Source organism: Dermacentor silvarum, chromosome 3 (genome assembly GCF_013339745.2).
Source record: "Dermacentor silvarum isolate Dsil-2018 chromosome 3, BIME_Dsil_1.4, whole genome shotgun sequence".
Classification (NCBI taxonomy): Eukaryota; Metazoa; Arthropoda; class Arachnida; order Ixodida; family Ixodidae; genus Dermacentor; species Dermacentor silvarum.
The window spans coordinates 97,765,133-97,793,122 of NC_051156.1; the positions used below are offsets into that span (position 1 = coordinate 97,765,133).

At 50.8% G+C, this 27,990-nt stretch overlaps 1 protein-coding gene across 1 annotated transcript; it reads left to right on the forward strand.

Moving 5' to 3' along the window:
• Nucleotides 1-14,509: 14,509 nt before the first annotated feature.
• LOC125944301 (hemoglobin-2-like) lies at nt 14,510-27,956 on the forward strand. Its single transcript, XM_049664662.1, has 3 exons — nt 14,510-15,157; nt 26,106-26,198; nt 27,765-27,956. Exons 1-3 carry the CDS (start codon nt 14,795-14,797, stop codon nt 27,954-27,956), a joined length of 648 nt encoding a protein of 215 aa, XP_049520619.1. The 5' UTR covers nt 14,510-14,794.
• The last annotated feature ends 34 nt before the right edge of the window (nt 27,957-27,990 follow it).

The following is a 27,990-nucleotide window of genomic DNA, read 5'->3' on the forward strand; positions in this document are numbered from 1 at the left end:
GGCGCTTTCACGAGGGCGTCGTCAGTTTGCCACCCGAAAAATGCGAAGCTTTAACTTCCTCCCTCACCCTGAACACAGTCATTTCGCTGACACCGAGCATGTCGGAGACAAACTTGCTCGTGTCCTCCACGCTGCGTTCAGGCTGGCTGTTACGCCAAAACGTGTAGCAGTGGAAGATCATGTTGCGTGAATCGCTGTTCAGGATGTGGCCGCTCTTGTTCTTGCCGAGGCTCCTTGGTGGTGTGGTCATCAAGGCGACACAAGGCTCGTTCGGCAACAAAGGATTGCGTTCCCATGTCACCTCGCAGGGCTCCATGGCGGAAAACTGGCACGGAATGCTGCGCGCGATCGTGCGCGAACTCACGAGATTGCAGGTTCGCAACCGCGAAAAAATGAAAAAAAAAATAATATAAAAAATAAGCGTAACACATTAAAAAAATGACCTTGTGCAAACACACAAAAAGTATATATTGTCACGAGCGGCGATCCCGTGGTCGGTGCTTGGACGACGACGACGGCGTGGCTTTCTGATGTGCACGCGCTCTCCTGAACCATTGCTGTTTCCTGGTTCCGAAGACAAGGCCAACTTTACCATCATGCACAAGGCGAAGATCCACTTCTCGGGCGGTCAACGCATCACGTTTGGCGGAGACGAAGAGGACGAGGTCGCCCTCACCCAGCCCGAAGCCCGCGGATCCCTCTGGAGCGACCAGGCGTCGGGCTCTCAGTCCGTGGTCGCGTTCCAGGGAGGGCGACGTCAAGGATGGTCGAAATCGAAAACGCAGTCGCGTGGAAGTTGCTCGCGGTCCATGGTGCAGCGGCAGGGCGAGGGCCGCTCTTACTCGAGGCTCCGCAGGCGCTCGAGGAACTCCCGAGTGACTGGCGCCAACTGCCAAGATTGGCCCACACTGTGGTTCGTGCAGATGACAGCCGTCGTGATCACATTCGCTGTGGCACCACTGCTGGCTCTCACTTACATTCTCAGAGAAGCAAGTGTCACAGCGCACGATGCCGGTAGCGCCATAGACGTCGACGACAGCGCCAACACCACAAACATCACCGCTACGCTGCTCGGGGACCGTTTTGGCTCAGCATACCTGGACAACAGCAGCCTGGAGGCCAGTTGGGCTGTGGTGAGCGGCTTTGGCTCCTCTTTCACCGGCAGCGGGGAGCCGTCCACGCCCGAGGGAGTTCCATCCTTGCGAGAAAGAGCTGGCGAACGGCCGAGTTTGAAGCACCGCTCAAAGACAGTGCGCGGCGCCGGACCGAAGCAAGAACAACGTGTCCGCGGCAGTTCGCTCCAGCCCAGAAATGAAGAGGAGGAACTGCACCGGGAGGGCCAGGCGTCACAGGCACATTCCATCGAACACGCCGCGGAGAAGACCAGCTAAACTAGTCCACAACAGAGCCGCGGCTTCAGGACTCATGGTCGTGATATTATAATTATAACTCGTGACATAACTCGTGACATTATGAATCTTATGCTATTAAGCCAGCGACTTCTTTATAATTAAACGCCTGGTGCCGTCGTTCTTGCTCCGTAGCAGACGACGCACAGCGTTATAGAAGACACGGAGTTATTTTTCTCTCGCGATCCGGCATATGCTGTAGCATTTCCATCATGATAGTTTTACCAAACCACTCGTCAAGATACACAAATCTTATTTATACCAACAAATACGCGTTTTAGAAGCAGTCACAATTTTTGAGCGCGACTATTTCTTTAGACGCGGAGGAATTGGCTGCTGCGCTTCGGTCAACTGGGCGGGGCCTCTCCTGTCTTCTAAAGTTGTACCCGACTATAGTTGCCGTGAAACGAAAGTCGGCGGAAAACTTCCAGCAACTCGCTCCTGTGGCAAAGAGCCACAATGGCCTTCGTAGTCTGGAACGCAGAGTATTTTGGCCATGGACCCAAAAGAAGACATTCAGAAGGTGGTCGGTTGTCGATGTGCGCCAAAGATATATATAAAAAAATCTGATTAGGATGCACGCCGTTGTGGAGGATTCTGAATTAATTTTGACCATCTGGGGTTCTTCAACGTGCACCCAATGCACGATACAAGGGCGTTTTTGGATTTCGCCCGCATCGAAATGTGGCCGCCTCGGCCGGGATTCGATCGCGCGACCTCATGCTTAGCACCGCAATGCCAAAGCCACTAAGCAACCACGGCGGATCGCAGAAAATCCAGTCACTGTGCATGCCAGAATGTATACAGCGGGCATGGACAGAGCACGAGGTCAATGGTCTCCGACATTGCGCAGTTCTCACAAGCCCGGCTCTCCGCGCGGTCATTAAAGATCGCGATAGTTTCGTGTAATGGCCTAGCAAAGTCTCATTTTATGAAGAAGGCTTGCGTGGATGCTTTGGATGCTGGGGGGCATCGTGAACAGTGCTGCCAATTTAGCTGCTTTCCCGCTAGCGGGAGAATTTGTTCGCTTGCGGGCGGCGTTTTTTTTAAAGCGGTTTTCATGTAATGTTCGCTGCTTATTTGGCAGTTCTTAAAAATAAATTTTTATTTAATTGAGTAACGATTTTAAAAATATAATTCCTGCTTTTACTTGTCGCAAACATGCAGCTTACCCATGACCCTTTTGATGTAAGAGGGAATTATGATCACCATCTGCAAACAGTGTGATTTGTATTTCTTAAGTCGTCGTCCATGTCTCCTCTCAACTATGGCCCTTTTTTAGATGGACACCGACATATTAGAACGCCGTGGCGCCATCTATGAGCCATTGGCATAATGGCTTGGGCGAACGCTCCGCGTTGTATGCCATGTATAAGCCCAGTGGAAGTTTCTGGTGGTTTGATCTTTTCGCGCTCGTGCTGTCTGTTTAGTATAACGTGGCGTCTTATGGTGGAAAACGGTTCGGTGAGCCGTACTAAAGTGATATTTCACGTGCCTTGTGAGAGAACAGGCGACGCGACGTTTATTGAGGGTAGCGGCTCCTGAAAAGCACGGCGCTGGGGGCTGGCTATCGAGCGGGCGGAGAAGCACGCGCACTTCTTTCTTCTTGTCCGTGCCTGCCTCCTAGCGCTGTACCCACTACTGCTGGTGGCATTTCCTCCCTTCCTCGGAAAAAGCATCGGCTCGATGCTCAAGAAGCGGTGTAAGAAAAGGAGGGGGAAAAAGCATGGCCAAGGCAGGTGCTCGTGCAAAGGACACAATGACAGCTACAGGAAAAACAAAAGCACAGCAGCGGTGAAGTGCGACGGGCACAGTTTCGAGAAACAGATAGATAGCAAATAGTAGCGTAAGTAGAAAGATGAATAAAAAAATAATAATCACGAACGCGCAACATATGGTTTCATGCGCACAACGTGAAGTATGCCAGGGCGAGGTTGTTGTCGACGCCATGTTGGCGCCGCACCGTCCGGAACGACTTCGTAGTTCACGTCACTAATGCGGCGCAGCACTTTGTATGGGACAAAATAGCGGGCCCTAGAGCACTGCACGGGCCGATTTCTGCAGCCCGAGCCCGGCCCGGGCCCGATTTTACACTGGGCGGCCCGTCCGAGCCCGATCAAAACATTTATGGCGAGACCCGGGCCCGGCCCGGGCCCGGAAATATTCTACGTTACCCGCCCGGCCCGGCCCGCCACCCCTTTACCTTAGGCCCGAGCCCGGCCCGAGCCCGGCTCGAAACCGGCTCGAAACCGGCCCGAACCCGGCCCAAGACCGAAAAACACATGTTTTTCAGAGTTGAGAGGCCCGAGAATAACTCGCTGCACGTTACATGCGCACCACCAGAAAGCCCGAGCCCGGCCCGGGCCCGTGTCAAAAAACGCGAGCCCGGCCCGGGCCCGGGTCAAAAAAGCACACGCCATGCCCGAGCCCGGCCCGAGCCCATGAAAAAACTGCTCTACCCGGCCCGGCCCGGGCTTTCGGGTAAGCCCCAGCCCGTGCAGTGCTCTAATAGCGGCTAATCAACTTTTCACAAAGGCCACGGTGGCAAACAGGGGTCCACACCCACACTTGGTCTCCGGGAGGGTAGCACACGTGTCTCTGGCGGATGTTATAACGCCGTGCATCTGCGCACTGCTGCATACCGATGTGCAGCCGCGCGAGCTGGCGGGCTTCCTCAGCGCTCTCAGCAAATACTTCGGCGTCAATCGTTAGATGAGCGGCGTCTGGACACGAAAGCATAGCGTCGAGCATTGTCTAAACTTCGCGGCCCAAAAGGAGTGGTGTGAACCGCGTCGTCTCTTGTACGGCGGTATTATACGCGAAGGTCATGTAAGGCAAGATGCGATCCCATGTTTTGTGCTGGACGTCGATGTATACATAGAGATCATGTCTGTGATGGTCTTGTTTAATCACTCCGTAAGTCAATTGGACTGCGGATGGTAAGCAGTCGTCTTTCGTTGCCTGGTGTTGCTCAATTGAAAAATTTCCTCCATGAGCTGTGCTGTGAACGCCGTCCCTCTGTCTGTGATGACAGTGGATGGGGCACCATGACGCAATACAATGCGGCTTCTGAGGCGCTCCCTCAGAATCCGTGGCTCGTGGGAGCGCCTCTGTCTCGGCATAGCGGGTTAAATAGTCAGTCGCAACAATCACCCACTTGTCGCCGTCGGTTGACAGAGGAAAAGGCCCAAGAATGTCCAAGCCGACTTGGTCGAATGGCCGATGAGGTGCTTCAATGGGTTGCAATAACCCGGCGGGCTTCATGGGCGGTGACTTTCGTCGTTGGTATTCACGGCAGCCTTTAACGTACTGAGTGACACTTGCCGAAAGGCCGGGCCACTAATACATCACGCGCACTCTGGCAAGCGTTCGCGAGGAGCCTAAGTGGCCATATGTGGGCTGGTCATGGCAAGCGCAAAAATATCGTGGAGCAAGTCCTTTGGAACTACCAGGAGGTAGGCTCGGTCGTTTGAACGGGTCTTTCTCTTGTAAAGCACGTTATCTCGTAGACAAAAGGACGTCAATACGCGACGTAGATGGCGTGGTATGGTTGTTGGGCGACCCTCCAAGTGATCGATGATAGGTCGACTTGCAGGGTCGTCAAGCTGCCGTCTGATTAAGTCTGATGCAGTAATGGCACCCAGGAAGCCGTCATCGTCCTCTGACTCTCGGCGGGCAAATTCGGCGGGTGCACGCGACAGGGTGTCAGCGTCTTGGTGCTTGCACCCAGACTTGTAAACGATAGTGACGTCCAATTCCTGTAGCCTCAAGCTGCAATGTGCCAGTCGTCCTGAAGGATCGCGTATGTTTGCCAACCAACATAGAGTATGGTGGTCTGTCACCACTTTGAAGGGATGGCCGTAGAGATAAAGACGAAACTTCGTGATCGCCCACACCACCGCGATACACTCTTTTTCTGTGGTAGAGTAGTTTGCCTCAGCACGGGACAGCGAGCGGGTAGCATAAGCTACCACTCTTTCATAGCCATCTTGACGTTGGACGAGTACTGCGCCAAGACCGATGTTACTGGCGTCAGTATGCGCCTCGGTGTCAGCCGCGTCGTCAAAATGTGCCAGGACGGGTGCTGACTGCCTGCGCTGTCGTAGTTCAGCGAAGGCCGCCTGTTGCTCATTCGTCCAGGTAAATGGCGTGTCATCCCTTGTAAGGCGAGTCAGGGATTCTGCTATCTTCGACAAGTTTTCAATGAAACGGCCATAATACACACACAAGGCCAGGAAGCGCCGCACGGCCTCCTTGTCGGCAGGAGGAGGAAATCCTGCTACCGTGACAAGTTTGTCGAGATCGGGTCGGAGTCCTCTGGCGCTTACGACGTGTCCGAGAAACTTCAGCTCTTCATAACCAAAGTGGCACTTTTTTGGTTTAAGCGTAAAGATCAGCCAATCGGATCGTTTCTAACACACTCCGCAGGCGGTGAAGATGCTGCTCGAACGTTTCAGAAAATACGACCACGTCATCGAGGTACACAAGACAAGTCTGCCACTTCAGTCCAGCGAGGACAGTATCCATCATTCGCCGGAAAGTAGCTGGGGCTGAACACAAGCCGAAAGGGAGCACTCGAAATTCATAGAGGCCGTCGGGAGTCACAAAGGCAGTTTTTTCGCGGTCTCGTTCATCTACCTCGATCTGCCAGTACCCGCTTTTCAAATCGAGTGATGAAAAGTACTGGGCACGCCGCAGTCTATCTAACGAGTCGTCGATACGTGGCAGTGGTACACGTCCCTTTTAGTTACGTTGTTGAGCTTCCGGTAGTCAACGCAGAAACGTAGCGTTACGTCTTTATTTTTGGCAAGAACGACCGGAGACGACCATGGGCTGTTGGAAGGTTCGATAACGCCGTCTTCAAGAATCTCTAGGACTTGCCTACGAATCGCCTTTTGCCGACACGCGGTAGGGCTGCTGGCGTATCGGGCGTGCGTTATCGCATGTAATGATCCCGTGTCGTGTGATTGAAGTCTGGCGAACTTTAGACGAACTTGCGAAACATTCCCTGAATTCAAGCAAGAGCTCCCGCAGTGACGCCTGGTTATCTTTCGACAGCTCTGAATTGATGTAGATGTTGCCCAGTGACTTGTCAGCCATTCCCTCAGCTTCAGAGGTAAAACATTCAGCCACGTTCTCTATTTGGTCGGCCAACGCTATCGAAGTACCGCGGAACAGGTGTCAATACTCGTTACTGAAGTTCGTGACAAACAACTGAGAACGGCCATCACTAAGCTGTAGCACACTTCTAGCAGCACAAACACCTTGCATCAGTAGATGCGATAAGTTACTTTCAGCGACCACTTCACCTTCGCGCATTCCACCGCACATCACTTCGACTAGGACACTGGTTTGGGGAGGAAGCGTAACACTTTCGGCGGAGACACGAAGGGCGTCGTCTCGTTACTCGTGGTCGTACTCGTCGAGTGCTCGGTCTGCTGAGATGGTGACTACACCTCCCCGTAGGTCAATAACAGCGCCGTATTCTTGCAGAAAATCAACCCCGAGAATGACGTCACGGGAGCATGCGCGTAGGACAAGGCAGCTTGCCACGAATGTCGATCCTCGAATCCGAACTCTTGTCGTGCAGGTTTCCAGTGGAGTAATGACGTGACCGCCAGCCGTATGAATCTGCGAGCCATGCCAAGGGGTAATTACTATCTTTAGAAACGTTGCCAGCTTCCCGCTTAAGATAGAATAGTCCGCACCGGTATCTACTATAGCGCTAACCGCGTAACCGTCGATCACCACCGGTATGTCGAGCGAAAGCCGGTCATTCTATTCACCTGCAGTTGACGTCGGATCGGTGTCCTCACTCGTTCGCGTCGATCGGAGGTCTTCAGCGTGTCGACTGCCAGCGGCCTCGCCCCCAAAGGTCGCTGTGGTGAGTTTTCCCGGCGGGGACTTGGCGATCGTGTGCCCGAATATCGCTGGGCGGTGGTGAAAATCGCCGTGGTGACGGCGAGCGTGACTGTCGCCCGGTAGACGGTGGCATGCGCTGTTGAGCAAGATAATCTTCTATCTCCCGAGGTAGTTGGCCAAGTCAGGGTGGCGGCAATATAAATTGTCATGGCCCGAGTTCCTGCTGGCGTTGACACGGACGGAGCACCCATGCAGTGCGATGTGTGCGCGTCTGTTTGAGCCTACAGTCAACCCCTGAGATCAGTAGCATATTTCGCAAAATTAGTTTCACTGGTCTCACCTTACTTCAATAATGTCACTGTAATTCTAAGCTGTGGTTTAGGAGCATTGAGGAGTTAGGAACATACACCACCATCGAAACAGTGGGAGCACCGTTCTGCTACAGAATGAGTTCTGCTGTTTTATTCGACAAGTGTTAAAATTTGTTTTCTGTAGATGCACGGCGTGACCACTTCGTTTTTCCTGGACGCGATTTCCGCACACGAATAGAATTGTTTTGGTTAGCAATAACAGCATATCGTACAGTGCAAATCCCACTTGTCGAGTGGCCGAGCAGCCAGCTGTGGACTGCTCTAGCGTCCTAAGCAGTGGTGGATGCTGGATTATAGATCTGTGCTTTATCGCGCATGCGCCCAGCATGCGCAGTTACCATGCATGGTCTTATCGCGGCGTTAGCCACTGTTCTTTTTTCGCGAGAGATGGCGACCAAGTCGGTTGAATGGCTAGGTACGTGATTCAGACTTCATACAAGCTGCAAGAGAATGAAAACCGATTTCTTTAAAATTTGCTCTGTCTTGTTCGGCCCGACCTCTACGACGCACTCACCCGTTTTGCGGGAATTGTGTCCTCACAAATAAACTTGGCATTATTTTTATGCGATCCCCTTTGAATACCGCTGCTTTATAGGGCAAAAAAGCAATGCCGAAACACTAAGCTTATATGTATCATGCTGGGAGTTGTGCCACGCCATCGGCCTCATGCAGGAGGCTCACGTGTACAAAGCATAGTGATTTCTAGTCTGCTAGACTTGAAATGCTTGAGAACGATGCCGGTGGCTGACGCAAATATTTTATAACGACTGGTGATTCGGGGTTACATTGGGTTGGCCGTACACGACTCCTCTTATGTTTTAATTGCCACGCCAAGCGAGCAGACAGTGAGATTTTTCTCAACACGCTGGCGGTTCACAGACGCCGCTGCTGCTCCGTCGACTGGAAACCGATACAGCAAAAATACTTCACAGCACGTACACCCGCCGGGGCTAACGAGGCACTTCGCATGTTTGCTCAGCCGAGAAATATTTCCGTCAACTGTATTTACTACTGCACAGTGGTTCCCTGTCGATTTTATATGAACTGACATCACGTAAATTTCTCGGTGAATGATCTAAGACACCGCCAAATCGCTCCGAAGCACGCGACGGCCGGATGGATGGATGCTGTGAGCTTCCTCTTTGAGACGGGGCGTTGGGTTGCGGCACTAAGCTCTTTTTCCTATTTTGCCTAATGTCCTACCTATCTTCCAAGAGCGAAGCTCACCGGGTATCGTGACCGACAGTTTTCGCGGCCAACCAACCACAGCGGAGGACGCGCGCGACCTCACCGCCGCTGGATTCCTTTACTACGACCAGATGGCGCTCGCCTCCGCGCATCTATGGCGGCGGCGGAGGCCGTGCGATGGAAAGAAAAGAACCAGAAAAACACAACCTCGTGTTTCGACTCTTCATGCACCCACACAATGTTTCGCCGTATGTAGATTCTAACTCGTTGGATCTGCTGCATTAAAAAATAACACATAAAGAACTTCCAGCATCAAAGTTTCTGAACCACTATTTGGTACTTTGTTTTTGTACGCCTCCGTTCTTAGTGGCCTCACTACTTTTCTGCCACCAAACCTCCAGTCGCCTTTTACTAATCCCTATTGTGGACATGTTTACTTTCCTTCTGCTATCACTGAACCCAAGGGCTTCAAGCAGGCCAGGTGAGCCTAAACCGACAGCTGGGTACCTTCACATTTTAATAAAACATGTTCCATCATTTCCCTAGTTTTACCGCAGGAGGCACACGCTTCTTCGTCCTTGGTGTCCCTCTCTTTGTAACTACGCGCTCTAAGGCATCGTGATCTCCGTTCCAAAAGTAAAGAGCTTCCCTCTGAATTATCATAAATTGTTTCGCCACCCAGGATATTCTCTCAGCCTCTCTGACTTCGCGTTTGACGTTCTTCGTTCACACTTAAACAGCGCCGCGCCGGTTCACAAAAGCCAGGGAGAAGGAAAGGCTCGTGGCGCTTCTTTTCTTGCTCGCCCGATGCAAAGGTCTATAGCTCAAGCAGCTTCACTTTTCCACCCATTTTCGCAGAAACGCTTTAGGGGATTGTGCGTCGTGAAATGGCTTTAGTGAAATACATCCAATAATATAGTTGGTGAATTTTGCATTACGAGGGCTGGTGCTGCCGTGGTCCAGCGCCGACGTTGAGCATGTTTTCAGCCATCTGAATGTGACCAAATTGAAGTTAAACAACAGAATGTTCACTGCGATGACAAATGTCACCCTTAATGTGCGGGCTGGTATCCGAAGAAATGATAAATGCCGCTTAAGTTACACACTGCCCCAGCACGTTGTTTGCAAGGTTGGCACGATGGAGGTCTGCGAGGTCCACGATGGCACCGATCCTAGACCCAGCTACGCGAGCGAATAAATACTCACACAGGGGTATTTAGGTGCTCGTATCGCGGGTGTTTTTTTATTCTTCTTTCTTTCTTTTAGGGGCGAAGCCCCTGAGGGTGTGGGTCTGTCCCTCCTCTGTAGTAGTAGAAGTAAGTAGTAGTAGTAGTAGTCATCGTCGTAGTAGGTATACTCGCGGACAACTTTCTGTGGCAATGAAGGGAAAGCTACTGGAGGCAAAGCGCGCACAAGCGAGAGCGCTTCTGAAAAGAGTCCCTCGTTTTAAACCACGTTGGTTTAGGCTGAGGAAGAGAAAACATAAACAGCTTATTAGTAACAGTTAAATAAGGCAGAACAGACTACTGAGCGTAAAAATTTACTTATTTTGTGGCTTTTCCCTTCCGCATCTGGGCAAACGCGAAACCGTCGCACGTGAAAGCTGCGTCGATTCAGCGTCCGTTCCGAGCAACCAAAAGCACTGTCAAACGCTGCCGAACTACTTGGCGCGGTAACGCTGTGCAGCATCCACGCGCCCGTAGCTTTCCCTTCATTGCCACATAAAGTTGTCCGCGAGTATAGCCACGTCTACTTTTATGAAAAAAAAAAAATCTGAAAGGTCCGTCCGTAGCGCGGAAGCGAACCAGGGGCCCCTCGCTTCCGAACGCGTGGCGCTAACCACTACGTCAAGAAGCGCACATGGACACACGCACCACGATGACAATAAATACCCAACACTAACGAAAGACTGCGCGTTTCTAACGCGTTTGTGCTAGCGCGTTACGGCCCGTGTAAGAAGCTGGTGTAAGACGCTGTGGCCTCTCCGCCTTACCCCCGTATTCATAAACGCTGATGGCGTCGGCAAACGCGGTGCACGTTCCGGCATGTGTAAACGGCTGCGTAAGACGCTGTGGGCTCTCCCCCTTACTAGAGAGTACTGCACGTTTCTAACGCGCTTGTGCTAGCGTCCCCTTAAGCGGGAGATGGTGCAATTATAATGAAGGGCGCTGTTATAAAATAGGAATGACGTCACATATGGCGTGTGTCATTGGTGGAAGTCAATAGTTCGATTTAGTGCGGCGAGACTGGGCGAATTACACGGAAGATTCACGGTTTACCGATGATTCCCTCCGGAGCTTCGCCCACTCATCATCATTCACCCCGTGGATATGCGGTGTTTTTTTTGTTTTTTTAACACGAAAGTGTTTTATGCCGGGGTCCACCAAGACTTCACTGACGTATTTCCGTCACGGAAATACGTCAGCTTACAATGTACACGAACATAATACAAAGAAAGAAACCAGAAGAAAAAGTTCCACAAACATGCAAAATCTGGAAATCTAACCCACGACCTCTCGGTCCGCGACGATAGATCGCCGAGCGTTTAACCCATTGCGCCACAAACGCATTTGCAGAGAGCTACACAGACGCGCCTTATATATCTAACACTCCTCCGTGTACCCGCGCTCTTGCTCGGGGCGGTGCCGCCGCCTACGAGCAGAAAAGAGAAGTACTGCATTATGACACTAACGCGCACCGACAGTGAACGCTTCGGTGGTCTCAGCACTAAGACGCCTCGATGCCAGCATTCGAAGGGACGCTGGCATCAAGAAGCACTACCAACGCCAGGTGGCGTTCACCGTACTCAGCACAGCGGAGCGTGGCCTCCGCAATTAGCTCTGAAAATGTTTCTGAAGTTGATCGCGGAGGCTGCAATTACGACGCGCTGTACGCGCTGATTTGACTCGGTGACGATTCAGTTACGTGCTTTGTCTTGCGCGTTGTATTAGTGTGTCAGTTACGTGCTTCGTCTTTCGCGTTGTGCTAGCGTGTGCAGCGTAGTGCAGCTTCCATATGCACGACGGTTGCTCATGGTCATCGACGTTGGTAGTCGTGATGGAGGAGACGTGCCACCAGGCGTCAGCGTGGGTGCATCAACGCCTAAGGGCGCTTTAGCCACAAAACACCAATAGCCATTATATATCAATGTGCAATAAACATTACACTACTTCTGTGAAGACACGTTTAACTTTCGTGTTCTATACCGATTCCTATATAAGAGGGATCAACCACATTTTTTTGTTTTTAGGGGCGAAGCTCCTTATGGCGGCACCCGTTCCGTCCCCGTCGTAGTAGTAGTAGTAGTAGTGTGTAACCAGTCTGAGAAAAATGAGAAAAAAATTCCGAAGTTGTGTCCGTAGCGCGGAATCGAACCAGGGACCCCTCGCTTCCGAGCGCGCGGCGTTAGCCCACTACGCCACGAAGCGGACATGGACAAACGCACCACGATGGCTATAAATACCCAACATTAACGAAAGGCCGCGTTTCTAACGCGTTTCTAACGCGTTTGTGCTAGCGCGTTACGGCCCGTGCAAGAAGCTGGTGTAAGACGCTGTGGCCTTTCCACCTTACCTTCAACGCGTTTCGAACGCGCTGCCCAAAGCGGTGGCAAGTCAAGTTCAAGTCGAGGAGCGTTTATGAATACGGGGGGTATACTCTCTCAGCAGTCATGTGATGGCGTCGGCAAACGCGGTGCACGTTCCGGCATGTGTAAATGGCTGCGTAAGACGCTGTGGCCGCTCCCCCTTACTAGAGAGTACTGCACGTTTCTAACGCGTTTGTGCTAGCGTCCCCTTAAGCGGGAGATCCGATGATTCCCTCCGGAGCTTCGCCCACTCATCATCATTCACCTCGTGGATCTGCTGTCATTTTTTGTATACCTCTCATTATTTTTCTTTTTCAAAAATTTACCTTGTACCGCTGCCTATGATTTTAAGAGATCAGGTCGTATCCATCTTTTCCCTGCTTTTTTTCCACCAGTACTCTAATCGTCTCTTGCTGATCTCTACGGCTGATCTGTTTATGTTTCTTTCCACTTTAAACCCAAGCGCTTCTGGGAGTTGCACGTTACCTACGGTTCTCGCTGGGTGGATCCCGTCGCATTCCATTAGGATGTGCTGAGTGGTCTCTGGATCTTTACTGCAGCATACACATGTATCATCTAGTTCCCAATATTTGTTCCGATATGTTTTCGTCCTTAGGCAACCGGCTCGAGCCTCAAATAGCAAGGCACTGCCCTTTGTGTTATCGTACAGATTTTCCCTTCTAATTTCTTTCTTCTCATTCTTGTAAATCTCCATTGTCCTTTTCGTTTCCATTCTTTGCATCCAATTCACGGTCTCTATTTCTCTCACTTTCTTTCTGATGACCCCTGGTTCTCTATTTACAGTTTCGGTTATCCTGTACTTGGTTGCCAACTTCCTTGACCTCTTCCTCCATTCTGTGCCCACGCTTTTCATGTAGAGATACTTGTGCACTTTAGCCGCCCATTTATTTTTTTTTTTGGGGGGGGGGGTGATCTCGACTTGGAGCTGCTTTTTTATCTTCCAGTTGGCAACACTGATGCTGAATCGATGAGTCACAATGTAAATCCACCATGCGGTCGACCAGACGGTGACAGTGTGATTGGCAATGCGGTTTCAGCTATTTTGCAGGGTAGCAAACTGGTCGTCTCTCTTCCGGTAACCTCCCCGCATTTCCCATCTCGTTTCTCTCTCTCTCTCTTGGGCGAAAAATCACAATGTAGCGAAGCACTGACTGAGATTTGTAACCGCTGTAAATGGGCGCAATTTCCTGCCGTCGAAATGCCGCGTCGTTCGCATTGGTCGGTCTTCGGTGGTGCTGCGAGCTCTCGAAGTACCACGAAAACAAGGATGCAGCGCGCGGCATTTTACTGCTAGTGCAATCTGACGGGTGTGCGCCAGGTTGCCGTTGTTGCCGCAAAACCAACCTAAACTCCCGCATCGAGTTTCTTTGCGCCCACTGTTTCTTTCTTTCTTTTTTTTTGCACTTTTCTACTCTTGCGTCGAAGCATCATTTGCAGTGTACCGCGAGGGATGACTCAGCTGTTGGTCTGGTCTGGCTGTGTTCCCTCTGTGTTATTTTTGCAATGTAAGTAGCGGTCGAGCTTTCTTTTTCTATCCTATCGCCGATTTCCAAGACAAATACTTGCAGAAATTCCAACTTCGGCTATAATAACTTCGACAGCCGTTATCACCCTTTATATTGTCTTCGCTGGGCTTCAGCCACAGGGACGTCTGCAATTTTTTTTTATATTTTTAAAACACACACACTTGTAAAACTGCCGGCTTTAGGGACAACCACCCTTAGTGAGTAAGAGTCATTGTGCGAAAATAAAAGAATTCTACTGCCGGTTTATTGTACAAAACAAAGGGCTCCTTGAAGCTCCGCGTCTGAAACTCGGCTTTAATTTAAATGCTTTGGGCTTACTATACGTTGTCACCTCGGCACTAAGCTTTAGCCACACGGATACGCTTGCCGCCATATGTGGTTTTATTCAAGCAACAAAACGCATACCGTGCTGATCCCTATTTTCCGAAGCATTCTTATAGTAAATCTAAATTTCTTCTAGTCCTAATTGTTCAGCGAACCTTATTCTTATTTCTCATAACTGTAATAATTCATTCCCCTCGTCTTCTTTATTACATGATGGTCATTTGCTCCAAGTTTTACCTTTTCCAGTTCTTCACTCGTTCCTCCAATGATCCGCGCGTACAAAACACCCGATTCCTGGCCGCTCCCCCCTTTCCCCCCGTGGATACGTGCCCCATATATTTAAGGATCATCAACATCATAATCACCATCATCATCAGCAACTCAGCGCCGGCATCGTGGCCAGCACCCCTGTAGTGGGTGCGTGCTTTTTGGTGCGAGACCAGCGACGACAGTGAAAATTCTTTAAGGTCGTCATCATCAAACGAAGCATCGGCACCCACAGCAGCCATGGGCGGCGCCTTCAGGAAGGAAATCCCGGATCCGCGGACGGGGCTGACGGAGCGTGAGCGGGCCGCCATATTGCAGACGTGGAAGCGCTTCCTGGACGCTCACAAGGACTACGGCGAGCTCATCTTCCTGGCGATGTTCACGCGCCACCCGGACTACATCGAGCTGTTCCGCCAGTTCCGGGGCAAGACCGCGGCCGAGCTGCCCGGTGAAGCCCAGTTCCGCGCGCACGCATGCGCCGTCGGCTACCAGCTCAGTTCCATGGTGGACAGCGTCCACGACTCGGTGCTGCTGGAGGCGCTCATCCGCAAGAACGCCATCTCGCACCTCGAGAGGCCGGGCGTCCACCCCTTCCACTTCCAGGTATGTGGGGCTACACCTGTGTCTGGGGGAGGACTCGTAGGGGGAGGGGGTACGTGGCGGGACCCTGGGAAGTGTCGGCACGAACTTCCCCCCGCCCCGGCCCCCCAGACATAGCGGCAGCTGGAGCCGTAGGCCGCGTTTTTTGCGAGCGAAAACACCAGGCGAGGGCATCCGCACGAAGGGTACACGCGTCGTGTCCGCGGCAAGCAAAACTTGGGAGTTCTAGAACTAGTGTACCTAAGCGGCCGTGCGTACCCAAAGCTCTATAAACAGCTTGCGTTCTTTTGTATGCGTTTTGCGTTCTCTTGCACGCCTGGCCGATAGCGTCCTCCAGCTATCGTTATAAATATGGGCATGACAAATAGCTAGAATATAGCACGCCGTAAATACCAAGTTAGGTGTCGAGGAGAAATGCAAAAAAATCTTGTTTGAAAGAAGAATCGCTGAGACAAAATCCTTGAGTTATTAACACCTAACGATAGAGACACCTCTATCTCGACATTCAGGCCCTGCGAAAGCGACTCGACATTCCGGCCCTGTGAAAGTGCACTGTCCAGCGCAGCTGTTGAAAACCACCACTACAACTGCTGAGGGGGTATGCAATGCTTTATTGTAGGGAGCCTACATGCAAGCACAGCGCTTGCATGCAGGCTCCTATATACTTTATTGCTTTATAGTAATGGTAGTAATGGTAATTTAGAGGAATGGTAGTAATGGCAATTTTGGCAGCACGCCACCCCCCTCAGCGGGACTGCAACAACATCGAAATCAGTTGCTAGGCAGATTCTTTTAGGGGCGAAGCACCTTAGGGCCGAGCCTTGTCCCTCGTAGTCCGTAGCTCTGGTTGGCATGGAGACCGCTATGTATGTATGAGACCGCTATGTATGTATGTATACGCATATGTACATATTGTGAGACGACGCCCGTGACGAAGGCAGAGCTCTTCTATTGTCACACAGCGCGAGAAAGCCCACGAACACCAACCCGACAAAATGATGATGATTATGAGGATGGGTATGTGCACATGATGACGATGATGAACTGCACAGTTAGCGCTCACACTAACTCCCCCCCTCACGAAAGCGGCCGGTAAGGCAGCGAGTCAGAAACGGTCGGAACGCCGAAGATACGGCTTCAGGTGAGAGACGTGAACAATTTCAGTGCTGCGGCAACGGCGGTCAGTAACCGAGGTAACAGGAGCTACGCGATAGTTCACGGCAGATGTTCTTTCAAGCACGGTATGTGGGCAGCGATACCTGTGAAGAAATTTTTCACAGAGCCCTGCCACTCGAACAGGTGTCCACACTAGCACTTCGTCACCTGGTCGGAACGAAATGACACGACGGGTCGCATCGCAACGGACTTTCCTCTTGTCCTGAATGGTCGCGGTGTGGGCCCGCATAATTTTGCGGCAGTGGGCGACGCGGGCGGCGAACTCCTCTGGTAGAGATGTGGATGGAACAGAAGGCGTAGAGAGAAAGGTGGTGTCCAAAACAAAAGACGGTGCACGGCCATACACGAGAAAAAAGGGGCTGTAGTTTGTTGTGCATTGAACGGCAGTATTATATGCAAACGTGACGAAAGGAAGTATAGTGTCCCAGTTTGTGTGGTCGGGTTTCACATACATGGAGATCATGTCGGACAGAGTTCAATGGAAACGCTCGGTAAGACCATTGGTCCGGGGATGGTATGCAGAGGTGGTCTTATGAATGGTGTTTCAGGCTTGCAGGACTTCAGCAAGAACATGGGAAAGAAATGTCTTGCTACGGTCACTTAGAAGAACACGAGGCGCACCGTGGCGCAAGAGAATGGCTTGCAGGACAAACTCGGCGACCTAAGAGGCCGCACCAGAAGGAAGAGCTGCCGTCTCAGCGTAGCGAGTGAGATGGTCCACGGCGGTGACAATCCAGCGGTGACCCGCGGGTGTAAACGGAAGGGGTCCGTATAAGTCGATGCCCACGAATTCAAAGGGAACGGACGGGCATGGCAATGGTTGTAAAGGGCCGGCGGGAAGAGAGGTCGAACGTTTTCGACGTTGGCATGACGCACACGAACTGACGTACTTGGCAACACTAGTAGACAGGCCAGGCCAGAAACAGCGAGTCTTAATGCGGTCGTAGGTTTTATGAAATCCTAAGTGGCCAGCCGTTGTGTCGTCCTGAAAAGCTTGTAAAATTTGCCGTCGAAGTGAGCGAGGGATGACTGGGACGCATCGGTGACCGGTAGGGTGGTAAACTTGCCGCAATAACGAGCCATCATGAAGTTTAAACCGTGCCGGTTGTCATCTTAAGCGGCTGTTGGGAGGACGGGATAAGCCAGTGAGCTGGTCGATAATTGTGCGGCAGTACGTATCTGCACGTTGGAGGGAGGCGAGGTCTTCTGAGGACAGAATGCCAACAGAAGTCACGAACCGTACTGGGGCCATGGTTGTGGTCGGTTGGCTGGACGGTGCCGAACGGAGGGAAGGTGAGACATGGGCATTTGGCGACAGCGGGCAACGAGATAAAGCATCACCATCTTAATGTTGCCTGCCAGACCTATATGTGACAGTGTAGTCGTACTCCTGCAAACGCAGAACCCAACGGCCGAGGCGTCCGGACAGGTTCTTCAGGGAGGAACAACAACACAGAGCATGGTGGTCAGTCACAATTGTGAATTGGCGGCCATATAAATAGGGGCGAAACTTTTGTATGGACCATACGATGGCGAGGCATTCTTGTTCGGTGATAGTATAGTTTCGCTCAGCAGGAGAAAGAGTACGACTCGCGTAGGCCACCACTTGCTCTTCAGACGCGTGGTTCCGCTGCAGCAGGACAGCGCGTGTTCCATGCCCACTTGCGTCAGTGTGGAGGATAGTAGAGGTTGTGGGATCAAAGTGACGAAGCACTGGTCCTGATGTGAGGCATCGCTGGAGGGTCTGAAAGGCGGCTTCACATTCATCAGTCCAGGTAAAGGGTATGGTCGTGGTCAGGAGTTCATGAAGAGGAGCTGCGATAGTCGCGAAGCCACGGACAAAGCGGCGGGAGTACGACGCTAATCCGAGAAAGCTGCGAAGGTCTTTAGGTGTGGTTGGTGTTGGGAAATGCTGTACAGCAGCGACCTTGTCCGGATCTGGCTCAGTACCGTGCTTGCTGACCACGTGACCTAATACTTTGATGCTGCGGCTCGCAAATCGACACTTCTTAGTATTGAGCAGGAGACCGGCCTTGGCTAGACATGTGAGAACGTCGTCTAAACGTTCTAGGTGCTGAGAGAAGCTGGACGAAAAGATGACAATGTCGTCCAGGTAACATAGGCAGGTTTTCCATTTGAGGCCGCGTAGTACGGTGTCGATCATTCGTTCAAATGTGGCTTGCGCATTGAACAAACCAAAAGGCATTACGTTGAATTCGAAAAGGCCATCAGGTGTTGCAAACGCCGTCTTCTCTTTGTCGGGCTCATGCATCGGGATCTGCCAATATCCAGAACGCAAGTCGAGGCTCGAAAAGTATTCGGCACCTTGTAAGGTATGCAAAGCATCGTCAATACGGGGCATAGGATATACGTCCTTACGGGTAATTTTGTTTAGTGCCCTATAATCGACGCAAAAGCGTACCGAACCGTCCTTTTTTTTAACTAGGACAACAGGAGACGACCAAGGGCTTGCTGAAGGCCTTATAACGTTCCGTGCGAGCATGTCGTTGACTTGGTCTTCTATAAATTTCCGTTCAGCAGACGATACACGGTAAGGGCGGCGACAAAGGACGCGGTATCCGTCGGTTTCGATGTGATGAGCGGCCACGGTTGTTTAACCTAAGCAATCCGAACACACGTCAAAGCAAGGTTGGTGTTTCCTTAAGATGGTCAGCAAGGCATCAGTCTGAGTTGGGCTCAGATATGAACTCACAGTGGCCCTGAGAGCACTGGGTGAACCGTCCGTGGGAAGGAGTAGGAAACAGGCGAAGGAGGAAACAGGCGAAGTAGTGACGACACATACTGGTGCGGCGTCGATAAGTATGGCAACAGTGGACCCCTCCGGCAGCAGAAGTGGCTCTGACGTCGTGTTGTAGGCGGTCAGACTGGCGCAGCCGCGAGAGAAACGCACTAGACAAGAAGCGATGGCGATTCTCCGAAAAATGCAGCGCTGAGAAGGGGAAACCACTGCGTCGCCGTCGATATTTTCGCTAGATCTAATGGTGAGAATGCGGGCTTGGCCGGGTGGAAGAACAAAATTTGCCGCTGTGACAAGGTGGGGCGGCGAGGAATCGGCAGCGTCACGGAGCTCGGTGTCCGTAATATGTATAAGTGGTTGTCCACACGAAATGACAACAGATGCAGCTGACAAGAAATCCCAGCCTAAGATGATCGGATGAGCGCACGACGGAAGCACAGTAAACTGTATATGACGGCGAATTCCGTCGATGAGGCCACGAGCAGTACACTGTCCGGTAGGGTAAATCATACTGTCATTGGCGCCACATAAGACCGGACCAACATACGGAGTTTGCACTTTTCGTAGACGGAAGCATAGTGCGCGATGAACAACAGAAATGGCGGCGCCAGTGTCAATAAGAGCGTCGACAGAAACACCTTCCACAGAAACAGCCAGTAAATTAGTCTGGCGAGCAGGAGGAATTGGGACAGTTCGCAAACAAGCAGTTTCTCCTCCAAAAACTGCAGCGTCTAGTTTTCCGGATGGTTGTCGAAAGAAGTGGAGGCAGGACGCAGGGGCGATGAAGTACGGCGGAACGGAGACGGGGAACGACGACGGGTGAGCGAGAAGACCGGGACATGTTTTGGGACAACGGAGGTGAGGGCGAGCGACGTGACGAGGATATATAGGGTCCTGGAACGTCGGCGTCCGATCTCGGCACATAGTGTCTCTCATAGACGGAATAGCCACGTCGTTCATCATGCTAGCGCCGGTGGCAGAAACGAGAGATATGACCACGTATGCCACAGTAGAAACATAATGGGCGGGAAGGGCGCCAGGTATAGTCGTATGGTTGCACGGGGGCCTTCGCTGCCATCGAGGCCAGGTGATCGCAGACAACGGTGGCAGCTGCAGATGGAACTGGGACCGCAGGCCGTGAAGCAATCTCGGCGTAAGAAGGTGCACAAACAGGCGCAGGGGACCAGGCCTGTGTGACACTAGGCATGGATGCCAGTTCTTCTTTGATGATCTCGCGCAATTTGGGAGGAGGAGCGCGCAGAGACGCAATGGCGGTGTTGGCTGGACCATGGCCGTGAAGCTCCTCTCGCACAATGATGCGGATGAGCGCTCGCAACTCGTCGTTGTCGCTAAGGTGAGCGTCGCAGGAGCCGCGTGGAAGACGAAAGGCGCAGATCGTGGCAAGGTGTTGGCATGTCGTGATGATGTCAGTAACTGAAGTGGGGCTCTGGACTACAAGAGCGTTAAAGGCAATGGAGTTGATGCCCTTCAGGATATGGCGGATACGTTCCCCTACGGGCATGTCATTCTGAGCGCGACGGCAGAGAGCCTGAACGTCTTCAATGTAAGATGTATAGGATTCCTCGGCTCCCTGGATGCGGGTAGCGAGCTTCTGTTTCGCTACTTCGGAGCGCCCAGCAGATGTGCCAAATATCTGTCGCAGCTGCGCAGTAAATGCTGGCCAACCAGGGAAGTCGCGCTCATGGTTGAAAAACCAAGTTTGGGCGACCTGCCTGAGGTAGAAGGCAATGTTGCGGAGCTTGTTTGGCTCGTCCCAATGGTTGCAAGCGCTCACCCTGTCGTACTGGTCAAGCCAGTCTTCCACGTCTTCGCCGGGAAGGCCAGAAAAAACCTGAGGGTCGCGGTGCGGTGTCGGACCAAATAGGCCCAGCTGGCGGAGCTGAGGTGGTAGCAGCAGTGGATGCGGTGGTTTGTGCCATGACTGGTGTTGGCGAGCAAAACCGTCGACCAGAGCGGAGCTCCAGGGGTGACCGGTAGAGCAAGAGGACGGGGATATCAACGCACGCTCCACCACTTATGAGACGACGCCCGCGACCAAGGCAGAGCTCTTCTATTGTCACACAGTGCGAGACAGCCCACGAACACCAACCCGACAGAATGATGATGATTATGAGGATGGGTATATACACATGAAGACGATGATGAACTGCACAGTTAGCGCTCACAATATATATATATATATATATATATATATATATATATATATATATATATACAGGGTGTTTCATTTTAGCTGCACCAAATCTTTAAAAATAGCCTGTGGCGGATAGCACAATTATAATCCTTGATCTAAACTAAGCGATGAGCCGGCCATTGCTTCCACAAAAATCAAAACGCCTAATTGAGTAATTAGCATAATTACGCTAATTAACTTTTTGATTTGTGATTTTACGGCACATCTTTCAATCTGCGAATCATAGCCGCTGAGTTCGCAAGGCGTATCATACCACTTGGAACGAATTCTCAGGACCTAACCAGTTTCCAGATAATTTTCAAAGTGTCCGACGAATTGCATGGGCGTTCCAGTTAACTTTGTGCTTCAATGCATAAAACAGCGTTTTCCTCAAAAAGTTAACTGGAACGCCCATACATTTCGTCGGACACGTTAAAAATTAATATCTCGAAACTGGTTCAGTCCTGAGAATTCGTTCGAAGCGGATACGCCTTGCGAACTCAGCGGCTATAATTAGTAGATTGAAAGATGTGCCGTAAAATCATAAATTAAAAATTTCATTAGCGTAATTATGCTAATTACTCAATTAGGCGTTTTGATTTCTCGTGGAAGTAATGGCCGCCTGATCGAGTAGTTTAGATCAAGGATTACAATTGTGCTATCTGCCACAGGCAATTTTTAAAATTTTGGTGCAGCTAAAATGAAACACCCTGTATATATATTTATATATATATATATATATATATATATATATAGTATATGTACGCCAAGCTCCAGCTTCCGGAAGCCGACTTCCACTTCCGGTTCCACTTCCGGTCCCGCTTCCGGTTCCGGAAGCCAGCTTCCGGCTTCCGGAGAACGCTTCCGTCGTTTTCTCTATCGTCCGTAGCTAGGGGCGCTGCGGTGCACAAGGGCGGGCGTTCGTTCCCGACGCGCGTAGTAGTAAGTGGTTCGTGTGGAAAGGGAAAGGTTGACGCTATCTTCTGCAGCCCTTGAGGGAGCACGGCTCAGCGCCAATCCCCGACGCGCGCTCTCTTTCTCTCTCGTCCGTAGCTAAGGGCGCTGCATTGCACAAGGGCGTTCGTTCCCGACGCGCGCTCTCTTTCTCTCTCGTTCCCGACGCGCGCTCTCTTTCTCTCTCGTCCGTAGCTGTGGTTTACCCGAATGATCCCCCGGTGCTTCGCCCACTCATCATCATTCACTTCGTGGATATGCGGTGATTCTTCTTATATATGAAAGGCTAGGGACGTCACTCCTCACGTCGAAAGCTGCCGTCGGCGCGGTAGCTTGCGCAACAGTAATCTTTACCAGGAAACGTACGCGGGTAGCGCTACATGCTTCGCATTAATATCAGGAGCGCCTTATCATCAATTGTGTGGTTCGGATGATTGCCTTGTGCTTGTTCTTCATTGAAACGTATGCTGTTCTCTATGCCGTATGCATGATTCCAAAGAATGTATGCCCTGTTCGCTTTACTTTGCTGAATGCTTGAAGCCTCTGCGTTATGGGGGGTACGAGCCACTGCTCGTACTGCTCCTGGCCCTGCACTGCCGCCGGGATCGGCCCACATTTTTGCTGACGGACGCGGACACGAAAAATGCCGACCAACTAGAGGCTAACGGCTTCGATGTAAAGTGTTGGCTGGTGGTGTTGCAGGGCTGGCCAGATAGCTTTAGGTTGGAGACGGCCAAACTCCCCACGAAAGCACCAGCTCGGTTCTGGTTGCTGGCTCTTGTCGAAAACCTGAACACGCGGAGTGAGTTCAAGATTGCATTTAGGAAGACCTTCGTGGGCGAGACAAACACAGCTGAGAGATGGAAGCAAATGCTAGAGTGAAGTGTTCTTTGCCCACATGAAATGTGAATTTCCAACGGCATACTTCATGCAGAAAAGTCTACTATGCAAGGCACTTGGTCTAGGAATGGCGGACACGAAGGAACATACCTTGGCAGGTGTGTGGTCCAGGGACATCTGCATCTCGCTCACGGAAAAATATAATAAAGACAGAGATGGTGTGTCGACTGATTTGCGACTACTCGAAAGATTACAATATTTTGGGGTCCAGAAGGCTTTGCCAAGACACAAGTCAGACAATTCGCACGCCACTACGCCTCGTTTAAAGCATGCAAGCTAGCGACCTTAGGCTAGTGCACGCTCACTAGAGGAGCCAGCTGCTGTAGTGCGCCATGTAAACCGGAGCAATATTCGTACAGTATTGCCAATTGAGGGAAATAAAGCTACGCAGCCGACGGACCAGACCAGTGTGAGGCAAGCTGCAGATAGCCATAAACGAGACAATGGAAACTGAAAATGCTACAAGTGTGAAGTTCGTGGATGCATCTCAATAGAGGGCACAACAACAAACCCTGTTGATGACTTTATAGTGGACCACCAAAATGAGTGTAATGGTGGCCCAGCTACGTTTCTAAAAACGGCGACAATCAATGGCTCTCACTGGTTATCGGTGATGGTCGATCCAGGGAGCTCAGGATGCATTACGCGTCACCAAGCTGCATAACTACATGGAATGGACAGCATCGACATGGCTGTGCGTTTCATTTTGAACCACGAAGGATGACATAAAGATTTAAATTATGGGATTTCACGTGCCAAAACCATGGTGTGATTGCGAGGCACGCCGTAGTGGGGGACTCCGGATTTATTTTGACGGGTTCTTTAACCTGCACCTAAATCTAAGTTCACGGGTGTCTTTGCATTTCGCCCACATCGAAACGCGGCCGTCGCAGCCGGGATTTGATTCCGCGAACTCGTGCTTAGCAGCGCAACACAATAGCCGACACAAAGATTTATGACCCTAGAGTGCAAGCAAATCAGAGTAATTATTGTTGACAACAAGGCATTGTCTGTTGGCATGCTGGTTGGTAGGACCTGGACAGAGGAAGATCACATAGCCTACCTGCATAGGGGCACGAGCTGAGCCTCGCTTACAGGTAGAAACTACCCCTCTGGAATATCGATCTGGCGCAGGACAAAACGGCTAAGGAATGACTTCATGCCACGGAAACAGTTGTCACAGTTGCACTGCAGAAGAAAACTGTGTTGGATGAAGGTTGCGGCTGGTATTGAGGATGGAGACGTCATCATACCTAATGGGGCTGATACACGAAGTACTGCTTCGCATTGATGGCAGCAAGACCGAAGTGCCTGTGTGCAATGGTAAGCATGACGACCAAAAGCTGATGAAGGGAAGTTTACTTGCAAATGGTGCGCGAGGACACTTGCGCGAGGACATGTTAGTCCTTGTGAAAGGCGCGCCTCAGCAGAAACCGATGGGCAACAGCACGGTAAACTGCGGGGAGGACATAAATGAACAGCAAGGAGAGGCCCTGCTGAGACTACTGAACAAGTACCGGGACTGGTTTGCTTTGAATTTGTGAAAGCTCGGCTGTACCAATCAGCTTGAAAAGTCCATTGCGGAGGAACCAGGAAGCACACCAGTAAGCTTCAAACCATACAAGAGAAATACAGCGCCAACGGAAGAAATCAAAGAGATTCTAAAGGAATGGAAGGCTACTGGCATTGTAACTGAGGCAACTTCGCCTTATGTTAGTTTTGTTCTGCTAATTAATGCGGTAGAAAAATAGAGAAAAACGTCTCGTGGTGGACTGTGGACGGCTCAACAGTTAGACAGTGCCAAAACACTTTCCACTACCAAATAATAATCACCGACGCCTCTCCGGGATTATGTTTCGTGAACTAAGTACAGTTCATTTGCAGAATGGCAGAGTGTTTGCGAACGCCAGCAAACTGGTCTGAACCCACGGCTTATCGGTGCCACCAAGATGGCATAGTGTGCATATGGCTAATTAACGTTTCTTCTTTTTTTACAAGCTTCAACAAATAAATAGGTTGTTTTTAATCAGACTTCTGCGGTAAGTAACGCCAACAAATATAAGCAATGTTGATGTATCGAAGAGTATTATGAAGAGTATTGAAGAAGTCTCGAGTATTATTCTTATACCAGGGGCTAATTTACGATTGAAGTTAGGAATATGCTTTGCGTATTGTAAACTTGGAAGTGCGTAGGTGTTGCTCCCCGAAATGAGCACTCAGAAACAACATGAATGATGCGGTGATGGAAATGAATTGTGGATTGGCTGACGGAAACGTTTTGACTGAAATTTGGAACATGAATGACGTTTTAGAAGGGTGGTGACACCGTCTTGAAATTCCCGCACCAGATCGCCATGGCGTCATCTATTTTTACAGCGTCTGCTCGGTTTTTACGTCGAAGCCCATCGTTTTAGAAATAGGGGACCAAACATTACGGGAAGCAATCCTCGAAGTGTACAAAGGACGGCAAAGTAAGTAGAACGGACGTCAAAATCCCTATAATGGACTTCGCGTATTTTTCTAATCAAAGGTACTTGGGTACGTTATTCTTTAAGCTTCCTCATCTTCTTTGGACCATGAGAAAGGTTGCACGAAGCGTGCGATGCACGTGATATCAGCTACGCGAGAATCGCGTTGGCTTGTTGCTGCTGAGATGATGTTCTTTGCGTAGATGTTGCGTGTTGATTAGCAAAACTTACTCGTTCACAGTCTGAAAGTTTGGCATGTCATTTTAGTTTTACTTCATCTTATGTCACCAGAGAGGTGCAGAGTTGCAAATGCAGGGTACGAATCCCGTCAAGCCTTCATGATTTTTTTTTGTGATGCGTGAACACACCGTACCCTCAGCATTTGTATTCATGCTGAAATAACTTCGATTTGAAATTTCGGTTGATTCTCCCTAGCTGATTGACGCTATGATCGCAACCTTCAGTTGATGCGTGACCTGCATGGTATACCTGTGTGCGCAGTCTCTGGGCTTGGCGGTCATCGATGCGATGAAAGCGAAGGACGAAAAGGGCATGACCTTTGTCGCGATCGGCGCCTGGGAGAAGTTCTTCACAGTGAGTAGCCATGCCCCTGTACTGCACGCTATAGCTTCCCACAATTAATTTTGTACTTTCTTGACAGGTCTTAATTTTGAGCAATTCCCGAATCGAGTCGAGTCAAATACGCATATTCGATAGAGACGACCTTGTAATATGAAGGATAAATATAAATTCCTAACCAGGTTTGTTCACACAGCTGTGCCGAAGTGGTAGTGATAGAGATTGAAGCGGCATTTTCTATAGCAGCTTGACTATACGCCCACATCCCAGAGGTTCACAATGATAGCCCCGAGAGCGACAAAAAGTGTGTGTGTGTGTGTTTTTATAAATGTACGTCGTACAGAAACTGCTAAATGGCAGGACAGCGTTTTTATACGGCAAGCCTGTAAACTGCTAATAGAACAAGGAACACAAAACATCGCGTTTAGAAAAGCAGGTCGAATCGAATAGCGAATATTCTTTGTTCATTTCTAAATGAACTTATTTATATACACGTAGCTATAAGTCCGTTTCGTAAAAATAATGTCTTTCTGCTGTACTTGATACGTGTAATGCCGTTCTGAACTGGGCACCCGATCTATTGATGAGCTTGTGATTGAGAACTAACCGAAAGCGCGATTATTATTATTACAGCGAAGCTGTATGTGCCTAGGCTGAACCGCTCGTTGTCCGACCACAGACACCCTCCGGCGGAAACAAACCTATCAAAAACCTATCGAAAAGTCGCCTGTCGTTCACTTGGTTTATACCAAAATAACCAAGGAATGGCACGAATGTATGACTAACATGACTGATAGATCATGACATAAAAAAATCGCTGTTTCTCCCGAAAAGCGGAGCATGGATTGCGATAGCTAATTAGTGGACAACTATACAATGTGAGGATAGTAGTTTTATCGTTAGTATAAACTTGATAACATAGGCACGCTAACTAAATTAACAAGCATGGCGTCACGCGCGCACAAGCGAACTGAACGCATCGCACTCGATGACCGCAGAAAGTAGCTGTCGAAACGCTGGAGTGAGCGAATCAGAAGCGAGCGAACTGAGCTTCGTGCCGGCGCTCGCATCAACGCGATCTTTGCCGCGAAAACACGGGGAGGTTGGACTCTGCCGAGGCTGCTCCCGACGGCTTTCAAGATACAGCCGCGCGGGCGGGCGCTCGCGGCGGGGATTTGATCCCCCCATCGATATGCGGCCACCGCGGCTGGGATTTGATCCTCCGCTCGGAAGGTGATCATGTACCTTGTCCACCATGACAATGACAATAACGAAATAAAGTAGAAGAATCGACATTTGGGCAAGTTGGTACTGGTTGAACGTCTTGAAGGGCCAGCGCAAGACGACAAAGACAGAAAGCAGGAAAGAAACCGGACAGACACTGTCCTGTGTCTTTCCTGCTATCTGCCTGTGTCGTCTTGCGCTGTCTCTTCAAGGTGTTCAACGAAATAACTGTTTCCTTCGTTGACCGATCGAAGTTTAATACTATTCAGAAGATGGTGACATTCGCCGGATAGCAAACTGCTGCGCCTAAATGGAGACACGTTGCGTTTTCTTCCCCCCTGCACCCTGGTGCTGCAGTTCTTGCTGGGCGTAACCGTGAAGGTGTACGAGGAGTGTCCGGCGAGCGCGAGCGCTCCTAGGAAGGAAAGCATCCCCGGGCCAGCGGCAAACTCCCAGAGCACCTCACCGGCGACCGGCGGCGGGCACCAGCGCAAGAGCAAGAAGCGGTCTTCGTCCAGCACGGGGCCTGCATCGCCCACCAAGAACTAAGCGCGGGCGTGTCTCGGGGCGATTCACGAGCAAG